We start from the raw sequence: 21957 nt of genomic DNA on the forward strand, positions 1-21957 counted from the left end.
CTATAACAGGCTTCCCCAGTGGCTCAGCAGTAAAAAATCCATCTGACATGCAGGAGAAGTGGTTTCAATTCCTGGGTTGGGAAGATCCCCTGGAGAAGGAAATGGCAACCCACTCCTGTATTCTTGCCTAGGAAATCCCGTGCGCAATGGAGCCTGGCGGGCTGCAGTCCCTAGAGGTCACAAAGAGTTGGACACAACTGAGCAACTAAACAACAAAAAGCCGCTGTATGTTGTCTACAGGAAACCTGCTTTAAATATGAGGACTACACAGTCCATGGAATTCTCCAGGCCAGAACACTGGAATGCTGAGAAGCTGTTGCCTTCTCCAGGAAATCTTCCCAACCCATGGGTCAAACCCAGGTCTCCCGCAGCTCATGTGGGTTCTTTACCAGCTGAGCCACTAGGGAAGCCCAAATACAAGGACAGGTGGGGTTGGAAATAAAACTATGGTCAAACTTACAGCTATGGCAGTGTGACAAGACTGTCAATCCTCTCCACCAAAAGCAAACACCAAACTGGACAAACCATCAAAAAGAAATATCTCAGGGCTCTGGAAATGAACCAAAGGTGCCTCCCCCAATATAAGGAGTATTTATTCTTGAATAACTGCTAGAGCTTTGGGTATAAAGTAATAAAGAAAGTGGGTTTCTCAACCTCAGAACATGACATTTGGGACTGGATAAATCCTTGTTGTGAGGGAGGATTCATTTTGATATTTGGCGAAACTAATACAATTTGTAAAGTTTAAAAATAAAATAAAATTTTTTAAAAATTGAAATACTAATGAGTAATAAGTACCCTGATTGTTTATTCAAATTAGTTTTCACATGTTATATTTTTATTAAAAACATGATCATTAAGAGTCTTGAGTATTCACAAAAGGGAGGGGGTATATGTATACCTATGGCTGATTCATGTTGAGGTTTGATAGAAAACAAAAAGTCTGTAAAGCAATTATCCTTCAATAAAAAGTTAATTAAAAAAAAGAAAATATCTAGAACTGTATGAAAATGAAATTACAACATGTGAGCACATTTGAGAAGCGGCTAGAGCAGTGCTTATAGGGAAATTTATAGCATTGGGTAGTTACATTAGAAGAAAAGAAAGGTTTTGAAACAGTGCTTCAAGTTCCACCTTAAGAAATTTGAAAAAGACAATTAAACCCAAAGAATGTGAAAGAAGGAAGTAGATTACAAATCAGAAATCAGTGGACTAGAACACAAAACAGAGCAAAGTACAATGGAAAAAATCAACGAAACCAAATGCTGCTTCTTTTGAAAGATTGATAAAATTGACAAACCTCTTGACAGATTAAAAAGAAAGAGAAGAGGAAAGATATAAATCACCAACACTGGGAATGACAGAGAGGACATCACCTAGCCTACTAACCATTAAACATATGAAACGTTGGTGATAGAAAAACTTTAAAGCCCCAATAAATGGAGAAATGTACTCTGTTTTTGGATCAGAAGACAATATTGCTAAGGTGTCAATGTTCTAAAGTCAATCTATAAGGTCAATGCAATCCCATTTAATACCTTAGTTAAGTTTTTTTTTTGGTAAGAATAAGCTGCTTATAAGATAAAAGAGAAATGCAAAGGACCTACAAGAGCCAAAACTATGTTGAAAAAGAACAAAGTGATTTCAAGACTTATTATAAAGTTAACAGTAAAGTTAACAGTAATCAAGACAGTATAGCATTTATGTAAGGACAGAGATACAAACCACTGAAACAGAAATTGAAATAGTATATAATCAGTTGATTTTTTTTTTTTTTTGCCCATACATACAGCATATGGGGAGCTGGGGAGGAATCTTAGTTCCCTGACCAGGGATGGAACCCTTGCCCCTTGCATTGGAAGCATGGCATCTTAACCACTGGACTGCAAGGGAAATCCTAATATAGTCAATTGATTTTTAACAAAGATGCCAATGTTACTTTTCAACAATTTATTATCTGTGTGTAAAAATATCAATCTCACGACCTTACTTCATATCATATACAAAAATTAACTCAGGGACTTCCCGAAGTGGTCCAGTCCCTGAGACTCTGAGCTCCCAATGCCGGGGGCCTGGGTTCAATCCCTGGTCATGGAACTAAGATCCCACATGCCACAGGGCAACCAACCCCTGTGCCGCAGCTAGAGAAGCACGCAGTGAAGAGCCTGTGCCACAGTGCAAACCTGGAACAGCCAAATAACAAATTAATTAAGCCCATTTGAAAACAAACAAACACACAAAAAGTTAACTAAAAATGGATCACTGACTTAAATGTCAAAATTAAAACCATAAAATGTCCAGAAAAAGAAATAGGAAAAAATATTTATGACTTTGCATTAGAGAAAGAGTTATGAGGTAGGGCAATAAAAAAAGCACAGACCATAGAATAAAAATCGATAAATTGGACTTCAGCAACATTAAAAATTTTGCTCTTCAAATAACATTAAGAAAATGAAAAAGCAAGCTACTGACTAGGAGAAAATATTTTCTATATACACACACACAACTTGGTTTAAAAAATGGACAAAAGATTTGAACATATGCTTTGCCATATCATTAAACATCAAGGAAAAAAAATTTACACTAAAATAAGATGTCACTACAAACCCACTAGAGTAGCTAAACTTAAAAAGATTTATAATGTAAAGTGTTGGCAAGGGTGTGAAACAACTGGATCTCTCATACTGGCTGCCAAGTGGAACAGCTACTTTGGAAAACTGGGAGTTTTCTTATAAAATTTTATATATATATATATATATATAGTTATCATTTTATCCAGCATATCATTCTTAAATCTATCCAAAAGGAATGAAAATGTACATCTACAGAAACACTTATATGAAAATGTTCATAGCAACTTTAATCACAATAGCCATAAACTAAACAAACCAACCATCTGTCAAATAGTGAATGAATAAGTAAATGGTGATATACTCATACAAGGGAATACTGCTCAGCAACAAAAAAGAACGGACTGCTGACATACTAAACAGCACAGATGAATCTCAAAGCATCGCACTGGTAAAAGAAGCCAAACACAAAAGGGTACATACTGTATATATGACACCATTCTTAAAAATTCTAGAAAAGGTGAAACAATGATAAAAAGCACAGCAATGACTGCCGAAAGCTGGAGGTTGGAGAGGCGGCTGAACAGAAAAGAGTATAAGGCAACTTTTTGGAGTGATGGAAATGCTCTATATTTTTATTGTGGTACTGTTTACATGACTGTACACAAATCTTAAAACTCATTGAATTTTATACTGAAAATTGGACATTTTTATTTATATGTAAAGTATACCTCAATAAGCTGATTGAAAAAAAGTCCTTAACTAGGAAAATTGGATATGAATTATACCCTGCCTAATGAAGAAGTGCCTTTCATAATACTGATCAAATTTCAATAAACCTCATGGTATCACTTGAAAGATCAGTAATGAAGACAGAATATCAACTGATCTAAAACCTTAGGTGTAAAGTCATCACTAGTAATACTGCTGCTGCTGCTGCTAAGTTGCTTCAGTCGTGTCCAACTCTGTGTGACCCATAGACGGCAGCCCACCAGGCTCCCCGTCCCTGGGATTCTCCAGGCAAGAACACTGGAGTGGGTTGCCATTTCCTTCTCCAATGCGTGAAGGTGAAAAGTGAAAGTGAAGTCGCTCTGTCGTGTCGGACTCTTCGAGACCCCATGGACTGCAGCCTACCAGGCTCCTCCATCCATGGGATTTTCCAGGCAAGAGTACTGGAGTGGGGTGCCATCGCCTAGCTTCTCAAAATATCTCAACTACTAGAAATAAAAATTACATTTATACTGAAGACAGACTTTTTCACATATTTAATTGCTTCTTTGAAATACATGAATTAGTAAATTACTCAATTCTTGTGTGGGGTAGGGAGCCTATCCTTTGGGAGAAGGAGACTGGAAACTGTAACTTGAGTTAAAAGTATATTGTGCACCCAAGACGTTCTGGTCCCTGTGCTGAGGGACCCCTCCACCAAAGAGGTGACAATCTACAGGAAGAAATGGAATTTCAAACATAATTACAATTCAATGTGATGAACAGTGATCAGAAGGTGTCCAGGGCACTGTAACAGTGAAAACATGACAATGAGCTCTGAGGATATAGAGATGGAGTCATCGGGGAAGCCTGTAGAGGGCAGATGAAACCTGATCACAAGAGGCAAACATTCCCAAGGGACCCTGAGGGGCTCTGTGCTAAATGATAAGAAGAGACCCTGGAGAGAATGAAATCTTGCCATTTGAGACAACCTGGGACCTAGGGGGCATTGAGCTAAATGAAATAAGTAAAGACAAATATCGCATGCTGTCTCTTATATGTGAAATCCTAACAACAACAAAAGCTGAACAAATAAAAACAAGTTCAAAGATACAGATAACAGATTGGTGATTGCCAGAGAAGAGCATGAGAGTGGAAGAAATGGGTGAACTGATTTTTTTTTTAAGCTTAATTAAATTTAATTTTTTTAACAACTGCATGAGAAAAAAGGAAAAATAATGAACAGTGGCTAATGTAACTGTCATCCTATCTGAAAGAACCTGGGAAATTAATTGCAAGAAAATGCACCTGTTTCACCCTATTGGGGCTTCCCTGGTGGCTCAGATGGTAAAGAATCTGTCTGCAATGCAGGAGATCAGGGGTTGATCCCTGGGTCAGGAAGATTCCCTGGAGAAGAAAATGGCAACCCACTCCAGTATTCTTGCCTGGAGAATTCCATGGACAGAGGAGCCCAGCAGGCTACAGTCCATGAGGTCACAAAGAGTCGGACATCACTGAGTGACTAACACTTTCACTTTCATCCCAATGAAGGACTTTTCTTCTGTAATTCAATATTATTCTAAAAGTATTGCCATCTCTCAGGTAGTACTGGGTTATATCCCCCAGGCCAATCAGGCTGTGACTTTCAGCAGATTGTCCTGGGGAAGGGAGATCTGTTCAGAGGTGGATATCTAGAAAATGTGGCAATCAGAAGTAAAGAAAACAAAGAACTCCCATGTAAATTCCTGAAGGTACAAAAACATGCCTCGCCTCCCTACACAGTCAAACCAAGCAGAACCAAAAGAAAGGAAACCACCGCAAGCTCAAAGTGCCTCCGTCACTGCAGGCGTAGGAGAAAGTCAAAGTGAAGTTGCTCAGTCGTGTCCAACTCTTTGCGACCCCATGGACTGTAGCCTACAACGCTCTTCCGTCCACGGGATTTTCCAGGCAAGAGTACCGGAGTGGGTTGCCATTTCCTTCTCCAGAGGATCTTCCCAACCCAGGGATCGAACCTGGGTCTCCCGCATTGTAGGCAGATGCTTTACCAGTTGTAGGCAAACGTGTAATGGCCTCCATTCCGTACACCTAGAAGCAGATAGGAGCAGCCCCTTGGAGCCAATGTCAAACCCACCAAAGAGCAGTCCTGGATACCCACCTGGCCTTGGCTACTGAGCGGGAAACAGGTAACGCCAGCACAAAGCCTCAGACCAACAGTTCTCTAGGCTCTTTTCCTCCTTCCACGCCAGTTGCATATACAGCTCTGTAATCAGGCACAGGGAGTTCCCATGCCCCAAGCACCGTGGCTGTCTCCTCTCATTGACAGTGACTGCCCCGATGCACAGGAATACAACAGAAAACTGAATGTTGAACAAACAGTTAAGTGAGATAAAACCCTAAAGAGAAAAACTCTAACACAAAAACCCAGCAAATATCTGTACATCAGCCTCTTATATCTCACTTACAATCACCTAAATTGCCATATTCATTTTATTATTCCTCCATGGAGACCATGAAGAATCATTTGTGTTCAATATAAATTTTGGTTCTCCTGTAAGGAACAGCCCCCAGTGATAAGTGAAAGTCGTGTCCGACTTTTTGTGACCCCACAGACTTTACAGTCCATGGAATTCTCCAGGCCAGAATACCGGAGTGGGTAGCCTTTCCCTTCTCCAGGGGATCTTCCCAACCCAGGGATCAAACTCAGGTCTCCTGCATTGCAGGTGGATTCTTTACCAGCTGAGCCACCAGGGAAGCTATCAGGGAGCTATCAGTGATGAGTACTTACCACAAAAAGGTGAAGTCACCATTGGCCAGGCAGATCTAGCATGGGCAGGGCAGTGCGGTTTGCCAGCTTGTTTATATACTAAGGAAATGACCTCCAAGCAACAGCCATCAGATTAGCAGTGATAGGAATCTGTCAGGCACTCTAAGATGGCAAGTCACGCCATCTGGTGGAATCAACTGAGCATCTCTAGAAACTCAAAGCCAACTGTTTTCTAAAAAAGAGGAGTAGAAATGAAACCTCTGGTGTGGTGGGGAAAATACTTTTAATACTTCAGTACAGGTGGTGCTAATGGTAAAGAACCTGCCTATCAATGAGGGAGACTTAAGACATGCAGATTCAATCCGTGGTGGGTGGGGAAGATCCCCTGGAGCAGGGCGCAGCAACCCACTCCAGTATTGTTTCCTGGAGAATCCTATGGACAGAGGAGCCTGGTGGGCTATAGACCACAGCGTTACAGTCAGATACAACTGAAGTGACTTAGCACACACGCCCAATACTTTAGTACTCTTTAATCCTGGAAAAGAAAGGTCTCAGCTGATTTGCTCACATATTAACTTCGTAAATTAAATTAACATGTACCTTGTTAATGACACTCAAATTAATTGATGAGGTATCTCTAGCACAAATTTCAATTACAATTGAAATTTGTAATTACATTCAAAAAATTTAGAGCTGTGCTACAGCTTCTCCCTAAGGACCTTTCAGTTCTGTGATTCTGTATCATCTATGGCTGAGGCACACTGGAGTCTAATCAGACATGGCTGTGACGAAGTCTCAATAAAGACTGTATGGGAACTGACTTAAAGTTATCGACTCATTCAAGCATCTGTTGACTATGACGCAGGTGCAGTCCTAGGCGATGTGCTCATAGAGTGAACAAGACACAGAGCAAGACTCTTACAGAGTTTATAGGGTGTGACCGTAGACAAGAAATAAGTAACAATGTTAAGATTAGGGCAGTGAATACAATTTTAAAAGGTTAAAGATAGTGGGAAGGGAGGGATTGGAGGATAGGGTTGTCAGAGGTCTCTTGGAGATGATATGTGAGATCCAAAGAGGAAACAAGTCTTCGCATGATGAAATTTGTTTTTAAAAACCATTCCACAACATATATCCAGATCAACTTTTTAAAAAACTCTTTTGGGACTCCTCTCTGGTTTCTGCCTTCCAAGCCAATGCATGAACCCCATTAAGAAAAAAAGCTTGCCTCAGAGCAGTATAATCCAGTTTTATTACCACCTCTGTCTTTAACCTTGAACATTTGGGGGATATTTCTAAAAGTTAATGCAGTGTATGTATTAACCTAACATTTTGGTGGGGAAATTTGCAGTGTCATCCTGATAGATAGTATTGCTAATGAACATACCTCTGACAATCGTGCTGTTCTGCTGCTGTGAAGGTCCTCATTCCTCTTCTAGGTAGGATCTAGAAAACAGCAGTGAAAATAAAATGTTCAGCAAACAAGGGCAGAAGGAACCTAGAAGAAAGGAATAATACTGAGACAAAGGGAGGGGTAATGGAATAAAAGAACAAAACATGAAAAAGCATTCCGAAGTGTTTTCTCTTAATAGTTCAGCTTTCTAGACCTGTTTCCATTAGATCTCTAGGGTACCCTCTTCCTGGGTCAAGTAACCTAATTTCCATAAGTCTGATTTCCCCTATCTTTCCCTAATGAGCTTGAGTCTGTCAACGGTAAAACACTGATGTGGCTCAAATTGTTATATGGTAATAACATAACCCCAAACTCCACCATGCGTTCTCTATGTCAAGTAACCTAATTTCCTTAAGTCTGATTTCCCCTACCTTTCCCTAATGAGCTTGAGTCTGTCAACAGTAAAACACTGATGTGGCTCAAATTGTTATACGGTAATAACATAATCCCAAACTCCACCATGCGTTCTCAATTCCACGTATAAAATCATTTCTCTTTGACTTCCCTGATCTCAAACCTGTAGCTAACATGTATTAACTGAATGCACTATAGGTCTTTTCTGAACCCTCAAAGCGAGCAGGGTGAGATCCGCTCACCCTACTTACTACACTAGGCTTGCAGAGCTCGGCGTCACGCTGCCTTTGTGTTTTAGTCACGTGCTGCGTGCTGAGCCACGTCCAGCTCTTTGTGACCTGACCCCATGCACTATAGTCCGCCAGGCTCCTCTGTCCGTGGCATTTCCCATGCAAGAATACTGGAGTGGGCTGCCATTTCTCCCTCCAGGGGATCTTCCCAACCCAGAGATCAAACCTGCATCTCCTGTCTCCTGTGTTGCAGGTGGGTTGTTTACCCAGTGAGCCATTTTGACCAGTAAAAACTTAGTCTCGAGTAAATCCAAGGAGAAAAAGACTTGTATTTCATATTGACCAAAGCATTCAACTAAGTCCATAAGAATTATAATTCCCAATATAGGGACATTCCAAATAGCCAATATTTGTGTCATAATCAGTTGAGTATCAAAACTTCTTCATACACATAAAGAAATTAGGTCTCTTAGCTCCAAAAAAATGGTGGGCAACGTACTTTTTTAGAATGTACCAGGATGTCCTTGTACATCTCTGTCAGATACCTTTGTAACTGAGGAAAAAAATAATTATTTTCATTTTTAAAAGGTACATAAAGGAGGGTCCAAAGGAAGTCTCCAAATAAGACTAACAAACTCCCAAAACTGTGTATAACTCAAAATTTCTGAGATCAGCAATTAAATACTTGCTTTAAACTTTCTGTTAAACAACAAACATCATCACCTCTATAGGGATACCAGGATAGTCATAATAAACCTGGCTTGATGTGAACATGACTATTTTCATACATCTTCCTGGGGGGAGACAGCCAAAGATGCTTAAATTAACCCTAAGATGGTAATAAAAGTATAACCTAGGCTGTCAATTCAGTTTGTACTAAACACTGATTTATCTGCAACTGTTTCTTTCCTTCCAGTTAAGAAATACACTTTTAATAATTTTTCACTAGCTGCTGCTGCTGCTAAGCCGCTTCAGTCGTGTCTGACTCTGTGCGACCTCCTAGCAAGATTCAAATGCCTAAATTAAGAATGCTATAATTAATAATTAATTCCATTAATAAGCTTGCTATAGTCCAAATGTCTTTTTTTTCTTCAAGATAAGAAGTTTGTTTTTTCAGATGTTACCATCACATTTATTCAATATTATAAATGGGAGAACATGCTGATTGACAATACCAGTTATCATTAATCATAATGCACAAAATAAAGCAGCAGACTTCCATGCTACTTAGGAGAAACACTATGCTAACCCCAGCATATTAATTTACTGCTTCTGTGAATACTATTTTACTATTTTCTTTGCAGCATTAGTACAGAGCTGGGGTGAGTTTTACAATCAAATCCCCAGTCTCTAAGAAGGTCACTTCATACTCTAAGAACCAACTTCTCGTTTATCTAATACTGAAATGTAGTTTGCAATTATATTTACCCCCTTAACGATTTCCTCCTCTTCAGTTAGCTGAAGAGCAATTACCATGTCACATAACCTTTTTAACCACATAAATCTGTACAGCACCTTTTACGTTTATAATGCTTCTACAAAAACACCTGACTTAATTCTGAAACTCCTGCTCAGTAATTCCAAAAACAATGTAAAACACAATATAAAGTTGGACCAAAACATCAAGTAACATTTAATAATTGCAAATATATTTATTATAATTTACAGATTAGTTAAGTTATATACACAATATAATTTTATAAAGTCCCAACAAAAACTGGTTACATTTAAGTCATTGGATCTGAAGAAGCCAATTTATAAGTCTTTTAGGCCCCTAACTTCACCTTCCCTAAATTATAAAAAAATAAAATCTGGTAGTTTTGATTTCAAGTTAAAGATGAGGAGATGGTGTTATCACATTTTAACACTTAAAAAAGGAAATGTTTACTTCTCTGCACAAAGCCTTTCATATGCTACATTGATACATAAAGCACCATTGCAAGACTTTAAGTGTGTAAAATGTTCAATTAAAACTTCCAAGGATTTTCTTTTTAAGACTGAAGTTTTAACTTTGTTCTAACAATTAGGATCTGGACAAAACTGGTAAGAATTGTTTTTCCCTTGTCCAACTTTAAAATGGTCCCTTTTGTCCTTCTCAGCGCTGTCTGATCACTTCTTTTAAAGGAGGGTAGTAAATGGAAGAATTCTTCACCTTTTGTCCTTCTCATTACTGTCTGATCACTTCTTTTAAAGGAGGGTAGTAAATGGAAGAATTCTTCACCAAGCTTTTACATATTTAGCAGTGAGGTTGGAATCTCAAGAGAACAATTCTCCAAAATCCAGTAAATGTAAAGTGTCAGTCGTTCAGTCACGTCTGAGTCTTTGTGACCCCAGGGACTGTAGCCTGCCAGGCTCCTCTGTCCATGGAATTCTCCAGGCAAGAACACTGGAGTGGGTTACCATTCCCTTGGCTCCAGGAGATCTTCCTGACCCAGGGATCAAACCCAGGTCTCCTGCAGTGCAGGTGGATTCTTTACCATCTGAGCCACCAGGGAAGCCTAGTAAATGTAAAGATTTCCCATTATTTTCATATATGCAGAGGTGCAAGACTTAAAACCCCAAAACACAACCTAAGTCTCTGAAATAAAATAGTATACTTCAGTCTGGTTTTAAAAGAATGCCTATACATTTTCAGTTTTCTTTTCAAGGCAATACTTTCTTTCCAACTGACACAGCTGATGCTTGAAATTTAGCATTTCCATGGTGTTACACCAGACTCTATAAATGCATTCCCTATGATTACCTAAAATAGAGGGGCACAAAACACACTGAAAAAGAGCTCTGCAAAAGTCTGACCAACTTTTATGCTGTTGTACTCTCAGAGCAAACCAAATGGAAAAAAAATAACGACCAGGTAGATTATAAACTGAGGTAGTAATCCTGCAAGCACTTCTGATGAAAAATTTCAAAACTAAGAGGTCATCTATTCTGCTCGTACTTTCTATTACTTGTAACAGGAGGTGTGTGAAGTAAAAACAGACCAGAAAGTTGTTGGTTAATATTCCCTCAACCTATCATACGCACATCATGTAGTGCTAACTAAACCAAACACAGTCAGTCACTGCAGAAACTTCAATTCAAATGTAAGCTTTGGGATGAAGATATTAAAACTTTCAATCTGTCAAATCTATAGATCTTTCCTGAAATTATAGGCCTTGCCATTACTTCTCTATTAAAAAAGAAGAACACAATAAACTTGGATGTTGACTGAAGTCTATATTTTACATTTCAAACTGGAAAATTCAGAACTGCCCATTTCCAAGTTTACAGTGTCACCCTGACAAGTTATAAAAGTGACGGTGCTGAGGCATGATATTATTAACACTGGTTTTCTTTTGAGAGCATATACAACAAAACCAAATTGCTCTGACATGTCTCCTGTTCTTCTTCCTGGAAAATTCTAAGCTTTTAAATTTAAAAGCAACTATGACACAATTATTACTTTCTGGAGTCTTTTAACAACAATTTCTACCTGTTGAAGACATAAAGAACCACTCAAGTGGGAACTACAATAACATATACAGAATCCTCTCCAAAAAGAGTTTACAAAGAACTTAAATATATCAGATGTTAAAATTTGGCAGAAATATGCAGCTTTCCCAAAGCAGCAGAAAGTACTGCACATATAGGTTTTGTGGCAGTCCTTGGAAACATTTCCTAGGTAGAGCTTAACCTGGAAATAAAAACCAACCACACATTTTCAACCAGTCATTTTTAGGAAAAGAAAAAAAAAGACACACGATAATGTACTTTAAGTTGGTCGTATATACAAAATTATTTTTCTTAACATTGAAGTAGAAGGGTCAAATTACTGTATAGAAAACATTAACAGCCCAGTAATTTCAGAATGTTGGAAGGAGGGGAGAGCCCAGAGTTTTTAGACAGGTGCACATAATTTAAATTAGAATGGGAAATGGGCTTTGAACCCTATAAATAGTTTCCCAAGGAAACAAGTTTCCAAAGTGCAAAATTACACCTTAAAAGGTCCCCTTTTCACTTCAGCAAGCAAACAACATTCTAGAACAGATCCAACTAAACAAAAAAGGGAGGATTAGAAATCACACCATCTCATCCTTCATTTTCAGGGCCTGGCTTCAAACCTGGACATTTCTGAGTGGGCTATGTTGCAAAAAAATATTAAACTAGGTCACTGGATCCAAGCTGCACATCCTCTAAGACAAGGTTGAAGGACAGCTGCCAATTTTTGTTTTTAAAAGTAACCTCTCAAGTAAGAGGTAGTGTATGCTAGGGCCAGAGGCTGTCGAATCATCTTAACATTGCTCGAAAACATTAAGTCCTTTGAAACATGTTTGCTGGAGTCTATTAAACATCTTTTCTCTGTGCTCAAATGTCAAGCAGTATCCAATAGCTTCTTCTGTTTCTTGAATTCGTTTCTGGAACCTGCATCCATCCCGTGCAAATTCTTCCCATGGTCCTTTTCGATCCTCATCACCGCTTATGTAATACTCAGTAACTTCTTCAAGGAAGGTTACCTATAAAGATAAAAGAGTAATTTTAATCTCAAATATAACAGAAGTAAAGAAAGAAACAAACTTGTACACTCCTCCAAAATGACAGATATTTCCTAAGTATTTCAGAAATATAATCCTGAATGCTTTCATTACAGCACAAAAGTTCACTTCTACTTCTTTTTCAAAAAAAAAAGTAACTTTTCAGTGTTTTTCAATTCTTAAATCATCAACATGTAGTAGACTGAGCGACTTCACTTTCACTTTTCACTTTCATGCATTGGAGAAGGAAATGGCAACCCACTCCGGTATTCTTGCCTGGATTATCCCAGGGACGGGGGAGCCTGGTGGGCTGCCATCTACGGGGTCGCACAGAGTCAGACACAACTGAAGTGACTTAGCAGCAGCAGCAGCATTCTTATATTAATTACTTTTATAATCAGAACACAGAAGAAAAAGTTACTTAGTAATCAAACTGCAACAAAACATATCTTTAAGGTTATGTTACTATAAGAGACTTTGTAGTTAGGATAAAAACCCTCTTTGTATTCATTATGCTATCACCACACATACATGCAGTTATGACTACTGCAATATATATGATCACATGGAAGAGTGACAGTTCCCTTTAATCCCTACTCAATTTCTTTTTTTTTTTTCCTTTTTTACTTTACAATATTGTATTGGTTTTGCCATACATCAACATGAATCCGCCATGGGTGTACATGTGTTCCCCATCCTGAACCCCCCTCCCACCTCCCTCCCCATCCAATCCCTCTGGGTCATTCCAGTGCACCAGCCCCAAGCATCCTATATCCTGCATCAAACCTGGACTGGTGATTCATATCATATATGACATTATACATGTTTCAGTGCCATTCTCCCAAATCATCCCACCCTCTCCCTCTCCCACGGAGTCCAAAAGACTGTTCTATATATCTGTGTCTCTTTTGTTGTCTTGCATACATGGTTATCGTTACCATCTTTCAATTTCTAATATAGAAATTTCTTTTTAAGATATCAAACACCAAATGTCAAAACTTGTTTTAAAGTACATTCAATACTTACATCAGCTAATTCCACTGTGGCTGGCTACTTTCATTCCCTTTACATCAGGCCAAGGAATACCCCCGAGGACAATTAGTAGACATGTAACACCTTACTAAATATTGCATTCTAGCATTACTCATTCATTTTATCACCAAGATAAATAACATTTATACAGTGGTTACCATATGCCAGGTTCTTTTCAAAGTGCTTAACAATTTTCATCTCACTAATCTCACTTAATAATACATACCCTATAAGGTATGTATCATCATCATCTTCATTGTATAGATAAGGAAACCAAGGTAAACTGACTCATTTAAATCACACAGCTTCCACGGGTGCAATCAGGATTCCAACTCTGAGCCCGGCTCTACAATCTGCACCATGTTTGCCATTTAAAAAAGCATTCCCAGATCTGAAAGCCTCACTCTAAGAATTGGGCACTATCCATTATTCCCATATACCTAAAGAATGGGATGTAGTCAAAGGTTATAAATAACTTTACCATATTCCAGACATAATCTTTTATAAATGTTGCTTCTAGTGCATAGTAATAGTAACATCTACTTGACTCATCTCACTTTTCACTCAGTGAGCAAGCTAAAAAGAGACATGAGGCTGGGCTGAGATCCCTAAACAAGAGTTATCATTTAAGGCAAAGCAACTATGAGTTTTATTTACTCACCTCATTTAAATCGTGCAATAATTCATACAATAGCCATTATTATTATTACTATAAGTCAGTCAGTCAAAGCCATGAGAGGTCAAGTTACTTCCCAGCTCTGGCTATCTTCCTAAATCTGTTGGCCCTAACCACTTAGGAGTAGGGAACACAAGTCTCCAGATGCCAAGTGCTCATTCCATTGCCTCACTTTGTTTATCTATTCACTAAACATGCCATTTTGTCAGGGACCTTTTAAAAACATAGCGAAAAACATTTAAGACAGCATTAACAAAAGTGTGAACTAAAACCTAATTTTTAATATGCCTTATTTTGCTTCTACAGCTAAGACATAAGAATACCACCATTTAGGGACATTTTCTACCCTAGGGAGAGTTTCAAAGATTAAGCTGGTCATTTGGAGCCAATGGATTATAGTTCTTTCCACTTGAAACTCTGATGCAGCAGAATTTGAGGTCAATAATAATTCACCCATGACTTTATCTTTCCAAATAAAAGTAAAGGTAACTAAAGACACTTTTGCTCCATAATAAAAGATACCCTGTCTGTTTGTGGGGATTTCTCTTCAATTAATGACGTCAGCCGAAAAAAAAAAAAAAGGCAATTCAAAAGATTACCCAAATACAGTTACCTTTATAATGTGTTGAAAGAGTAATATAAATGCTCCATGAAGTTTTAAGACTAGCCTGGAAATAGGAAACAACTACTCAAGAAAACCAAATAAGTGACCATCATAATTACAAATGATTAACCTATAGAGGGCCAATGATAACTTGGACTGCTATCTTAAGAAAAGGTAATACTATTTTCAGTATTATTGTCAATCAAAATTCCAAATGTCCAAAGTTTTTAATACTGAAACTAATATTTTCTTTCATGGCAAACAACCAGACAAATATGACTTGCTACTTGGTACCATCATCCCTTTGGGTTCTAACTGAGAGGAATGAAAACAGTTATCCTGAAACTGGAGCAGTAACTGTCTGCAAATGACATGCTACACTTAATACCACAAAACTCTACTGCTACAATAGGACCTTCTCAACCTCTAGAATTAAATCATGTATACACAAATTTTAATTTTTCTGTTCCTTAAAAAAAGTGAAAGTTGAAACTTGAAGGGAAACAGCCCAGAGTTGCCAACCCTGAAGAAAACAGCACCCTCAAGCTAACATCTATACACAGGCACCTTCAATTCAGACAGGAACAACACTCTACATGAGGGAAAAGGAGAGGTGGTCATTTCTCAACCGAAGTGTAAGAGCTTGGAGTCTTTCCTAAAAAATAAGCACTACTATGGCTCCAGGAAACTCGTGCTTTTCCACATCAGAACAGAAAGTACAAGAATGTTAAAAGAAACAAACCTTTTTTCTCCGGATATGTGTGTGTGTTTCTCCAGAAAGAACCACACCCCGTACCAAGTCTGGACATTTACTTTCTGGGCTCCCTAACAGCTGCCCCTTACAGGAAAGTAAGGTGTGACACTCAGAAATGGGCTCAGATGGCCTCTCTGAGTCAAGATAGCTTTTCCAATTTTTCCCTGTTTGAAAAGGAGCCTTAAAATTTAGAAGGTTGTAGGGGTCGTCCGAATTACAAAAAGAATTCCACAGTTTGAGACTCTCTGCTTCATCTGCACTAGATTCCCAGTCATCATCATCTCCAGAATTATGATCAGGAAACTCGGGAAGACTTTCAGTCTGGGGAGAATTCCCTAGGTCAGACTTGTCAGACAAATCCTTCTCTGAATCAGAAGGGTTTCCGGGAAGAATTCTGGCAGCAGTCTGAATTGTTGCTGTGAAGTTTTGGGGATTATAAGGATCCACACTATAGAAAGAGTTCCAAAGGTGGAGCCCTTCTGAGTCTTGCTCAAGGTCTGATTCTGAGAATGAGCTATCACTATCAAAACCGTCATCCTCAACGTCTTCGTCCCAATCCACATCTTCCGAATCAGAACTTGTTTCCAGGTCACTGGCTGCACCTCCCAAAATGTAATCTATCAACTTGTTACTACAGGCTGGTCTGGCAGAAATGGGAAGGTCATCGTCTATGTCTGAAGAGTCAACTACACTTATTTGGTCCTCTCCAAGCTCCTGTCCAGTCTCACAAGATAGAATGCCTCCCGAGGGGCCCTGTCTTTCCAATCCAAAAGGAACTTCTCTAATCAACAATTCTGTTTTCTCTTCAGTGGGTTCCTGGGCGGTTCCGGGAACGGCTCCAGCAGCAGGAACACACTGAGTCGGACTATCTCCGAAGTGCTTCGGCTCCATCCGGAGCAGACTGTGCTCCTCCTCTAGGCTGTGGTAGCCATGATCTTGGTCAGGGGTGGGTAAAGCCTGACCCTTGCTGGCCTGCTGAAGGAATTCCAGCCGCTTCATGCGCAGATGGTGGATTTCGGGCAGGCCTTCTCTAGAGAGAGGAGGACATCCCTGCCACGAGGCGGGAGCCATCTCTGCGTTGAGCGGCTGGGGATAAGACGAGGCCTCATCCAGGCAGCCGCTCTCTGGGCTCAGCGCCTGGAAATCGACCAGTTCGCAGCTTCCAACACTGCTCTGATAGCTCAGCTCAACCCGGGGCAGGCAGTCCAGATAGGAGGGGTTCAGCAAATAGGAGACGACACTGACATTGCTTAAGCGCTGAACGCTGAGCGGTCCAGAGGGCGAAGGGCCAAGCTCCGGGTCGGAAAACAGACGGGCTTGGACGCTCCGGGGCACCAGCTCCACTCCCCACAGCGGCTGCTCCAGAAGAAAAGCATGGGCTGCGGAGTCCAAAGCTCTTCCCTTGGGTTTAAGTTCTAATTCCAGATCTGGGGGCGAGCACTGCCAGTGGAGGCCCCCCTCTAGCCAGTCAAGGGGACTGGCGGCCGCGTCGGCCGAGGGGTCGAGCCGCAGCGAACTCAGAGCTTTGGGCGCCGAGGGGGCTGCGGGCTCCTTCCGAGCCCTCAGGAGACCGTAGCCTCCAGCAAAGTCTAGCCATCTGGTAGGGATCATCCCACCGAAAAGCTGGCTCCAGACCAGCAGCTTCTGAAGCAAGCCCGGGAGCGGCGCGAGGAGCTGGGAAAGCAGCTGCATCCAGGAGCTGCTTCGGGCCTCGGGCGGGGGGCTGGGAGCCAGCCTGGGGTCGGGTTCCGGGGAGAGCGGTGCGGGGAACCTGGACGTGCCTGATCCCGAGGGCCGAGGGAAGAAGGAGGGCAGCCGGAAGCGGGGGTCCGGTTCCCGCGAGCTGTCCGCCGCCGGCTCCATCTCCCGGTGTCGGCAGTCTCTCACGGAGGTAGGGACGCGGAGCTCGAGGCCCTACACAGTCTCGGCCTTCCCCAGCGGCGGGGTGGGTGCCCCAGGCCGACCCCCGGGCCAGCAGAAGAGCCAACAAGGAGAGCGGTTCCGGCCGCAGGCAGCGGGCCACAGTCCGGAACGGCGGGCACAAGACGCGGCGGCCAAGGCGACGTCCATCCTGGCAGCGAGAAAGGGTCCTACTCCGGCCCGCGCCGCTCCACCATAGATAGGAGCCCTTCCGCGGCGGCGGCTTCCTCGGAGGCACGGACCGTGGAGATTCCCCTCAGCAGCGCGACCCCGGAAGGGCTGATCTGGGAGGGCAAGCGGGTGCAAGCGAAGCTCAAAATGGCCGCAGGGCCAGCGCCGCGGCAACACCTCTCCAGACAGGCTGACTAGACGAAGGACGGCGGCCGGCTACGCCACCAGCCCCGCGCCGCCTGACGTCACTCGCCGGGCCGGGGGCGGGCCCTTCCGCGCTCTTTCCTGCGGCCGCCGATTGGCCGCGCCCAGGTCCCTGTCGGCTTCCTTACTCTCGGTAGACCCGGTTGCGCGCGGGAGGTTGCATCAGCCGGATCCAGGCTTTGCGCGTGCGCACTTGCAGCTTAGCGGTCGCCTAGGAAACCGCCCCTCCGCCGCGGCCCGCCCTCCCTCGCCCCCTACCTCGGCGCTCTGAGCCCAAGGGAGCGGCGTAGACGGGTGGAGAGGGCCCTGGACCTGTTAATGGCGTGGTACGTACCCAAGTCCAAGTGTACACGTATGTTTTAGACTTGCATGTATTTATGCAACACTGTGGTTCCAGTGTTATTCACTGCTAAGTAGATCATCACCCTAAGATTTAAGTCCAGTAAAAGTTGGGAGATGTGTAAATATATATCTCGTGTTAAAAACACTAATAATGTGGCGTGATTAATAAGTCTTAAGTGAAAAATGAATCATTATGCATTCCTGCCCGCTCGGTTTTACGATTTCTAAATAACGGTTTAGCGTTACCTAGGATCCAGCTTTGAGGTCTTTCAGCATCTAACCCACATAAGTCTTTCATTTAAAAATGTGAACTGTTTCTCAGGTGGTGTCCCTGTTTCTTCAAATGAGGCAAACAGAGGAGGAAAGAAACGGAGCCTCTAGAACTGTTTAGTCTTTGCTTCCCCTTCAAGTCATATTCAAGTCATATTTGTATCCTGAGCCCCTAGAACCATGGGATACAACACCCAAAGAAGAAAGCACAGAGAATTATCCTTTGAAAAAAATTGTGTCTATCAGAGGGTAAGGAGTCTGGAGAAGGAAATGCCAACCCACCCCAGGATTCTTGCCTGGGAAATCCCACAGAGGAGCATGGCGGGCTACAGTCCATGGGGTCGCACAGAGTCGGACACAACTGAGCGACTTCAATTTATAATCTTAGTTGCTACATTTGATTCTTTCTTGTGAGTTTGATCTTAGTCCATTTCTTTATTTCTAATAAAACTTTTTAATCAACACCTCTGAAGTGAAGTATTTGTTCAGAGGGAGTGTAGCAGGTTTGAGCCCTGGAGACAGCTACAAGATCTTTCAGGAACCCAGAGGGCGCCTCTTGCTTTGTTGAGACTGTTGGAAGAATGGCCACTTCTTTCTAGGAAACTAAGAGGTCCGCAATTTCTATGGTTTATCCCCTTTTATCTTATTATCCATATCTCTAGCAATAGCTCATTTACAATTCAGAAAAAATATATTAATAATGGGAGTAAGTTTAATGACAAGAGATCTGGGTATGCAAATTAAATACTCAAAGCTCAGTGGGTTGGTGAGTGAACTAAATTTCTAATATCGTTCCTCTTCTAGATAGATTAGAGGCACTGCTGCTGCTGCTAAGTCGCTTCAGTCGTGTCCAACTCTGTGCAACCCCATAGACGGCGGCCCACCAGGCTCCCCCGTCCCTGGGATTCTCCAGGCAAGAACACTGGAGTGGGTTGACATTTCATTCTCCAATGCATGAAAGGGAAAAGTGAAAGTGAAGTCACTCAGTTGTGTCCGACTCTTCGTGACCCCATGGTCTGCAGCCTACCAGGTTCCTCCATCCATGGGATTTTCCAGGCAAGAGTACTAGAGTGGGGTGCCATTGCCTTCTCCAGATTAGAGGCACAGACATCAGCTAATATTTGTTATGTATCCACTAAAGATTTTTTCCCATCATCTGTAGAATAAAGGCTCTGTACAGTCTGTCCTTTCCCTAGACTTTTCTAGCCTTCTCTTTAGTAACTTCCCTTCATGCAGGTTATACTCTGAGGAACACTGGATTTGTTCCATGCCACCGTTCAGTTTCTCAGTCAAGAAGGCCCTCACCTTCTCTGTTGTATATCTACCCATGCTTCAAGGTTCAGCTCCAATGTCAACACCTTCTCGAAGTCTCTGCTGACCTTCACAGTCAGAACTATACCGCTGTACTCCATTAGAGCATGTAACACACTGCTCTGTATATATCCCTGTAAATGTTCTCTTCTGCTGGTCTCTGCTTGTTGAGGGCTGTATTCCAATACCTCGCACAGTAGTTCCCAAAGTATGATTTGAGCACCCCTGAGGATCCCATTTTAAGACCTTTCCAGAGGGTTCTCAAGGCCAAAATTATTTTCACAATGATACTAAGCTGTTTTTTTTTTTTTTTTTTAACTTTCCTTTTCTCATGAATATATAGTACACATGTATCTTCTAGAGGGTACATGATATGTGATCTGGCAACAGACTGAATGCAAAAGCAGATATGAGATCCCAGATGCCTTCTAGTAAGCCAGATAGGAAAGACATTGGGAAAAAAATGTAGAACGATGCCCCTCTTCTCGCTAGACATTTTTTCAAAAAAATTTTTTTCTCTTATTTATTTAACATGTAATGGGTTTATATTTTTAAATTAATAAATATTTTAAAAAAATTTCAGGTTTGAGTTCTAAAACAATAATTATAGATATAATTTACATAAACAAAATTCTTTGGGGTCCTCAACAATTCTTAAGGAATTGTCCTTCCCAATTCTTAAGGAAGGGATCGTGAGACCAAAACGTTTAGGAACCACTGACCTAGGATGTTGAGTGGCACGTGATCGGTGACCAATAAATGTTTGTTGAATGAATGGAAAGAGTATTAATACTTTAATAGCATCTTCCTTATGGCCGAGTCTCTTACATTCCATTCAGCTTTGTCACTAGCACCACTTGCCTCCCCCCACATATCCCTTAAAACATCTTGAATGGGCCTTCCTTCCCCATCTGATCATTGGATATATAATTTTTACTTTCCTTACCTTGGAATTTGCTCTAAAGGGAAACAATGGGATCATAAAGTACTGGAAAACTTTAAGAATATGTGACTTTGCCTTGTCAGTCTTGGCAGGAAAATAAAGTGTGAGCCACCTCCTGAAGCCCGCTATCTAGCAGGCAGCAGAGGGAAGGCAGCTCTGTCCACAGAGATAGCACTGTCTTGCCAGGGCTGTGTGCCTGCTGGTGAAGACAAGAAGTCTTTAGACAGGCAAGCTGACTGGCAGTTTGGCAGAAGATAATTTAAACCTCAGTTATATTTATTTTAAAAGATTTTTCAGGGTCTAAGGTAAAGGGTGTGTAGCTTTTCCCTTCATTTTTCAGTCAGTACCACCTCCAAAATTATTTTTCAAGTATCTCACACTCTAAAAACCACCTTCTATCTTTCCAGCTCACTGCCTTGAAACCCCTGTTCAGCTGCTATCACTGCCCTCGCCAAACCTCCAAACCATCGCATTTACCACGTTTTTATGATTCATCACCCTCTTTCTTTGCCTCCTTACCCAATCAAGAATCTCATGATCCAGTATGAAAACTGCCCCCATGCAAAGACCCTTCATTCTCATGCTCTTCTCCTACTCCAGAATTCTTCTCTGGCAAAATTTCAACCCTAGCGAAACCCAACTATCCACTTATTCTGAGCCTACAGTCTTGCCGACCTTGAGAAAAGCACTCAAACATGCTGACTGACTCACTTCCTCTTTGTGATAACAGATTTCATCCATGCCAGGCATTCTTACATAGTTCGTTTTTATTTTATTTTTTTGGCCAAGGCATGCAGGATTCTAGTTTCCCAACCAGGGATTGCACCCACCCCCGCTGCAGTGGTGCAGAGTCTTAACTACTGCGCCGCCAGAGAAGTCCTTAGATAGTCCCTTAGATAGTCCCTTAGCAGCTTTGCATCGCCTCCGCTCAGCCTGTCTCACAATGTTTATTCAAAGTTCCAGCATTCCCATACACGTTCTTCTCAGCTTATGGACACACCTCCTACTTCACTGAGAAGACAGATACAACTGGACATAAACAACTTCATTTTTTCACCACCGAATCCACCAATCTACCTGCATCAGGACCCACATACTCTGCTTTTGATCCCATTATAAGCGAAGAAGCCTATTGGATCC

General features: G+C 41.5%; 1 protein-coding gene across 1 annotated transcript; it reads right to left on the reverse strand.

Annotated features, from left to right (window-relative positions):
- Positions 1-9706: 9706 nt before the first annotated feature.
- On the reverse strand, positions 9707-17944 carry PPP1R15B (protein phosphatase 1 regulatory subunit 15B). The gene is made up of 2 exons (XM_002693904.5): positions 15645-17944; positions 9707-12572 (listed from the first exon to the last, which is right to left on the reverse strand). Exons 1-2 carry the CDS (start codon positions 17517-17519, stop codon positions 12351-12353), a joined length of 2097 nt encoding a protein of 698 aa, XP_002693950.2. The 5' UTR covers positions 17520-17944; the 3' UTR covers positions 9707-12350.
- Positions 17945-21957: the final 4013 nt, after the last annotated feature.

The sequence above is a fragment of the Bos taurus genome, chromosome 16 (assembly GCF_002263795.3).
Source record: "Bos taurus isolate L1 Dominette 01449 registration number 42190680 breed Hereford chromosome 16, ARS-UCD2.0, whole genome shotgun sequence".
Lineage (NCBI taxonomy): Eukaryota > Metazoa > Chordata > Mammalia > Artiodactyla > Bovidae > Bos > Bos taurus.